Source organism: Aplysia californica, unplaced genomic scaffold (genome assembly GCF_000002075.1).
Source record: "Aplysia californica isolate F4 #8 unplaced genomic scaffold, AplCal3.0 scaffold00859, whole genome shotgun sequence".
Lineage (NCBI taxonomy): Eukaryota > Metazoa > Mollusca > Gastropoda > Aplysiida > Aplysiidae > Aplysia > Aplysia californica.
This window is the reverse complement of record NW_004798129.1, coordinates 284,287-290,862: the sequence shown is the minus strand read 5'-3', so window position 1 is coordinate 290,862 and position 6,576 is coordinate 284,287. Positions and strand designations below refer to the sequence as shown.

The window sequence follows — 6,576 nt, the reverse complement described above, 5'->3', positions numbered from 1 at the left end:
GGGTGGGTAGAGTGCATCAGACACATGGATGGATTGCAAGGAGGGTAGATGGACGAGGTTATCAGAAAACATAAACATCTTGAAAGCGTGTCTTACCTGCAGATGACCAGAACAATAACCAAAGCGCCAATCAGCAGAACAATGACTATGACCAGTCCAATGATAACACCTACGGGAAAGCCATCACTGACACCTGAGAGATGAAAGAGAAACTCAACTCGATGACAGAGGCCAAATCTAAGTTGGGGTGTTGTACACGTCAGACTGACCACAATAAATTATATAATACGTGTGTCTGTGTACCAAGGGAAAGAGCCTACATATTTCAGAAATAAGAGATTTTTATAGAAATTTCCTTTGCACGAGTCTTTATAAACTGAAGTTTGCTTTTCGTTTTAAAGATATATTTGCAGTTTTTTGTTTGTTTATGTAATATGTCTTTTGTTAGAACTAAGGTACACGGGCGCGGTTTCGAGAAGCGCGGCAGCCTAAGCTCCTTTCCTTCGATATGGTGGTGTCCACTCTGTCCAGCAATTTTCCAACAGACTTTTTTAGTGTGTCAGTGTAAGGTAGTTTTCACTGTTAAAGAAACTGTTAACAATGAAAGTATTGGCATATTATTTGACAGAGGTGATGTTTTAATGGACAATACCATCAATTCGAAAAGCTGGGGGGTCTACGCTCTACGAAAATTACCGAAAGAACACGAAGAACGCTCGGTAAGGGATTCGAACCAGGGTTATCACCATTGAGTGCCAGCTCTGGCACAGACATTGGTGGTCATAGTTCGCTGCATAATAATGTTTCTGCTCGGATGCTCTTTAAAAACCTACAACAAAATTGTCTTTGCCTTTCCCCACCACCCATCTGTTCATGTTCTCTAGGTAAGTTGTTCTTGGTCCAATCCTGCCGCTTTTGTCTTCTACTTTTTCAGCCAAAGCAAGATGTTTACGGCATTTATGTCTAGTCAAGTTCAAATGTCTCACAAACTGCATTTGTCTCTCCCTAATTGTTTTTATCAGTAAGCGCCCACTTGGGCTTCTTTCAGTACTACCTCATTTGATTTCTTTTCCTTCCATGGAATTCTTAACAGTCTCCCATGGAACCACATTTCTGTTGCTTTAAGTTATTTTCACTATCTTTGGTGTCCAAAATTCACCGCCGTGTGGAATTGTTGACCACACATAGCCTTCTAAAACTCACAATTTGGTTGTATTCTTGATGTATTCTTTTCAGAACTGGACTGGACTGATTTTGTTGAAACTGTCTTTAGTTACAGCAGTTCTTCGTTTTATTACTCTGGTGCATTCGGCATCGGATGTAATGATATCCTAGATTCTTGAACTGTTGAACTTTAATGGTCTTTTCACTTTTGCTTATGAGATTACAAATGGGATTTACTGCTATATTTGTTCCACGTTTTCTGTTTATTAAAAAAAAAAACCCCTAACGTTCACTTTGCGTCAGAAATGTATCTAAATTATAAATCAGCGTCATTTTCTAAAATCTGCAATTTTAACTCAGCAATAAACATAACCAATGTTGCTAATATCTTCTCCATTCACTTTGAAACTCGGACTTTCTTCTATATTTCCGAGAATTTGTTCTTCACTATATACAATGACAACACAGTCCTATTATCAGAAGATGAAGAACCTATAGTGAATCTATTCAATGTCGTCAAGAAAACTGAAACAAGGGTGAAAAGCAGAAAAACTCGAACCCGAACCTGCAATATCAAAATCAATGATACCACCCTCAAGCCAGAACAACATTTTAAATATTTGGGGACCATTATATTATCAGATCGGAGATGTTACGCCGAAATTAAAAGCCGCATATGCCAAGCAAAAGCAACCTTCCACAAGATGAAACAGATACTCACAAACATCAATCTGTCACTGGAAACAAGAAAAAGAGCACTGAAAAGTTATATCGAGCCAATCCTATTATACGGGTGTGAAGCATGGACAATCAATAGACAGCTGAAAAGAACAATTGAGGCGACAGAGTTGTGGTTCATGAGACGCATGCTGCGTATCCCATGGACAGCTAGAAAAACAAATGAAGAAGTCTTGGATGAAGCAAATTGCAGACGACAGCTTATAACGAATATACGAAAGCGACAGGCAAATTTCATTGGACACACAATGCGGAAAGAAGCAATGGAGAATATTGTAACAACAGACAAGGCACCGGATGATGATGATAACATGTTAAAGAAGTCTGGGGACATAACGCTGCCTTGTCTAACTTTTCTCTCAATCTCTTTGTATTCGCAGTACTCTCTCTCTCTCTCTCTCTCTCTCTCTCTCTCTCTCAATTCTACAGCCGTAATTTGGTCCAAACACGAAATCCTAATAAAACTTAGATCAATTCCATGACAAGTTCTCTCAGTATTTTAATCGTTCATTGTCTCTAACCGTTTCAAAATCCTTTGAGTAATTAATGAAGCATATTATAAATACAGATCTTTCCGTGTTTCAATCAATTTTTCCATTAACATTGCTGGGGTTGACATAGCACTCAAGGTACCTTTATCGGTAAGAAAGAAAAACTGTGTTTTAAATATCTCTGGTCAAAAACCTTTTCTTTTTCTTTCCATAAGTAGACCTACTAGCAGTTATGTTTATTTGTAAAATGACTCAAAAGGGGTATTATTCTATGCATCACTCACTTTGTAGCACCTGCTGATTTAAGTAATGTAGAGGCTTAAATAACTGCTTCATCATATCTTCTGAAATCTTACCTCTGTCAAGGATAGAATTCGCGAGCTTTATTATCGTCAATATCCATTTTTTTTCTCATGTGACAATCCTCTTAACTGGGATATTATATAGCAGAAGTTTTCAAACAGCATAGCCTATAGCTTAATTTAAAACTTCACTTTAATGAATCAGCGTAAGGGCTATTTCACAGTAACTGACGGGGCACTTTGATCCGTACTATTGAAACACCCGAGTATTACGACTCTGGGAACACCGGCGTGTGTTAATGCAGAAAGAGTGTGTTAGATCTAGGATATTATGTACATGCATTTTCTTTCATGTAACTGTATTTACACCCCTGTAGACACAGTTTCGATCCTTCAAGAGGGAGGATTCGATACTCTCTGTCACTGCCAACCCAGGCTGAGAGGGATACAAGCAGCAAGAATGAGTCACTCGATGAAAATGTCTCACCACTCGGGATACGAACCCAAGTATCCTGTTTGCGATAGCGAAACACCTAACCGCTACACCACAGATGACAGTTATATACGTGTATTATTGAGAACCCCTTGTGTTAAGCTTAGACATAGGGGAACACACGTCTGTATTATTGAAGTGCCCCTTTATTAGATATAGGAGAAAATCATAACTCCATTATTGAAGTACTTGTGGGTTAGATTTAGAAGAACACACACCTATGTTATCGATGTACCCATGTATGAGATCTAAGGGAACACAGGCGTGTATTGTACAAGTACACACCTGTGTTACTGAAGTACGTGTGGGTAAGACATCACATTCCTGTACTGTCAAAGTACATTTGTGTGAGATACAAGAGTACAGAGTGTCTCTACGGCGTAAGGCTGTGATACTTCTGTAAACCATGCCAAAACTCAACAGTTGGGAGGTTAAGTCCCAGTGGGGTCTGATGTATTTCGTCTTTCCAGGTCCATTTTACCTCTTCGTCTGACATCCTCACTTGAAAGCTGGGATCTTTCCATCACTGAAGTAAGGTAAGAGTTCATTTTGGGTAGTAGGGCGCTGGTGTCATAAAAAACCGCAAATAATCAACAGCCGTTAAAGTGACTCACGCTCGGAGCACGTCACTCCCCCGTAACCTTCCACGCAGCCGTCGAGACATGTACCAGTCTCATGATGACATCGCCTGGGTGTGTCACTGGCGCTGCTGCTGGTGGTTCTGAGTACACACGTGGGGCTACAGGTGTTGGAGCAGCGGAGACCGTAAGTGTTGTTTGGACATTCTGAAATAACAGGGCGAATCAAGGGGCAAAAGAAATGGTGAAATGTTTTGTTTTTAAAAATTTAGTAAATGTTTTACGGCACTCGCAACTGCAATAAGGTCATATGAGCGCCAAGGGGTGGATGTCAACAGAGAAGTCTTTACAGGGAATCAGACTTACTCTGCTCACCTCTCTAGCTTCAACAGCACAAAGTCTGCTTCGACTTTCAAGGCGCCCCGGAAAAAGCGTGTCACAAGAGTGTGACAAACATACAAAAGAAGTAGAGGAAAAATGACAATAGTAAGGATTAGGAAAGAAAAAGCAGCAGTTCTCTGTTGTAGATCAGGCATAGTTATGAGCGTGACATTGATGAATCAGCCCATTTACAATTCTACTGTGCATGAACGAGAAATGTCCCCCCTTTGGGAATGGCCTAAAGACACTTCAGTCAGTGGCACCGCCCCGGGGGTGCGCTGTGGGGATTAACAAATCGTAAAATAACAAATTAGATCAAAGATAGAATTTATCAAGAAAATGATGATAAATAGTTTCCTGAACTCTTAGTTGCAGAAATGCATGTGTTATTGTTTTCATGAACAAATTACTGGATAAATGGTTTTAAAAAAATCCTTCGAGGAATGAGTATAGTATTCATATTGTTCCAAGCCTCTAAAACAAAGTAAAAATAACAATGTTAATTAAAACTCCGCTGCACGCAAAGTAACTGTAAAATAAAAATCAAACACGACATCTATCCTCTTCTCTCCCCATACCTACCTTTCTCTCACATATTCTCTTTCTCCCCCCCCCCTCTCTCTCTCTCTCTCTCTCTCTCTCTCTCTCTCTCTCTCTCTCTCTCTCCCTCTCTCCCCTCTCTCTCTCTCGCTCTCTCTCTCTCACTTTCTTTTCTGCCTCTTTATCTTTCCCCTACCCTCTTTCTCTTCCTCCAGGTAATCTCTCTCCCCACTTCTCTCTCTCTCTCTCTCTCTCTCTCTCTCTCTCTCTCTCTCTCTCTCTCTCTCTCTCTCTTTTACTCTCTCTCTATTTCTTTCACTCTCCTTCACCCTGTCTCTGTTTCTCTCTCTCTTTTTACTGGATTCTCTTTCCTTCTCTCCCACTTCTCTAAATGTCTTTCTGTATCTCCCCTCCCCTTTTCTCCCTTTCTCAAGCACAGAAAGACACATATACACACTCACATATTGTACGCACAAATTGTAATGCGATGCATTACTGTCATTGCTACTCATACGTATTTACATATCTGTATGTTTATGCTTTCTTTATTCCATCACTCCATCCATTCATCAATTCATCAGCCGATATTTCCTTCCTCTCCTTTTCCCTCTGTCCTCCAATAAGTATCTTTTTGTCCATCTGTTTTTCCTAATCACTCACGTTGATCACAGAACTGTCCCGGATAGCCAGAGGTACAACCACCCAGACAACTTCCATCTCGTTTGTCACAAGGGACATCCCGCGAGCACTTTTCACTACACTGGTGCACGCAGCCACTGCCGTAGGTATAGTCTTCACAGTCTGGGGAGGGGAGGATAAACAGGTTTTAGCAGTCCAGGAGAAGAAAAGTAACATTGTGGAAAGAAGCTCATAGTAGAAACCGTTCGGAGACAAAAGAGACCAATATAGAAAAACATATCTGAGCTGTCGGTGAAGACAACCCCCAACCCCCCAAAAATTAAAAGAACAATCAAAAACACCCCAACACAAACCCAACAGAAAACAAAGCAAAAAACAACAACCCAACAACAACAACAACAAACAAACAAAATAGAACCTCACTGTTTCAGTGTAGGTGATACAAAACTAGGGCTCTTTAAAAAAAAAATTGCCATATTATGCGAAGCGTTTGCTCTTTCAACTGTCTTCGGTGTAATCGAAGGTAAAAGATAGGGATTTGAATGGATAGAATTATCATTCCTGGGCAATCTAAAGGAATATTAAGCGAAGGCTGCTTTCTCTCAAACTATTTTTACAGATAACGTAAACAGTCTCATTTATTTAGCTTTTAGTTCTAAAAATACAAAAGCTTCCATATTTTTCGACTAATAGGGTTCAAATTTCGTATGATGTCTTTACAACCATATCATTGCAACATTTGGCAACATCATGAAACAAGCATAGTCTTGTTAGTTAGTTTTTTTGTGGTTTTTTTTTTTGGGGGGGGGGGGGATACATGTTTTTATAACCTAGGCCATAAAACTTTGGCGTTTTTCCGATACAGCACACAAAAGAGGCTGCTAAAACAAAACTAATCGAATATACAGTTTTCGTGCCGACGAAAGTTTTGTACTGTAGTTGTTCATTATCTTACCAAGAAACAAAGACATTGCTTGAAAAAAGAAAAAGCCCTATGGTTTTTTCAATGTCCTAAATTTTGAGGTAACCGTTACACAATATACGTCTCAGTTGTCGATGAATGATGTTTTCATCACGTTCAAATATCTAACCATTTCCTATGAGCATGCTGAACACAGTCTAGTGATAACACAAGACATTTCTATTTGAATAAAAACACGTGATATGTATTTTTTTTTATTTTAAGAAAAAGCCTACCGGCGTCTGTGATGTGGCCGTTAGACACTTCGCTGTCGCACACAGGAGACTTG

At 39.8% G+C, this 6,576-nt stretch overlaps 1 protein-coding gene across 1 annotated transcript; it reads right to left on the bottom strand.

The window, feature by feature from the left end:
- Positions 1-92: 92 nt before the first annotated feature.
- Positions 93-6,297, bottom strand: LOC101862838 (multiple epidermal growth factor-like domains protein 10). Its single transcript, XM_013089021.2, has 4 exons — positions 6,282-6,297; positions 5,348-5,488; positions 3,803-3,973; positions 93-193 (listed from the first exon to the last, which is right to left on the bottom strand). The coding sequence occupies exons 1-4, from the start codon at positions 6,295-6,297 to the stop codon at positions 93-95; spliced, it is 429 nt and encodes a 142-aa protein (XP_012944475.2).
- Between the last annotated feature and the right edge of the window lie 279 nt (positions 6,298-6,576).

Bases quoted from the DNA above. Each gene is read 5' to 3' on its own strand.
- LOC101862838 (XM_013089021.2), bottom strand. The intron at 3,974-5,347 runs GTGAGTGATTAG...CTGTTATTTCAG, and splicing joins GGGACAGTTCTGTGATCAAC to AATGTCCAAACAACACTTAC. The intron at 194-3,802 runs GTGAGTCACTTT...TTCATCTCTCAG, and splicing joins GGGAGTGACGTGCTCCGAGC to GTGTCAGTGATGGCTTTCCC.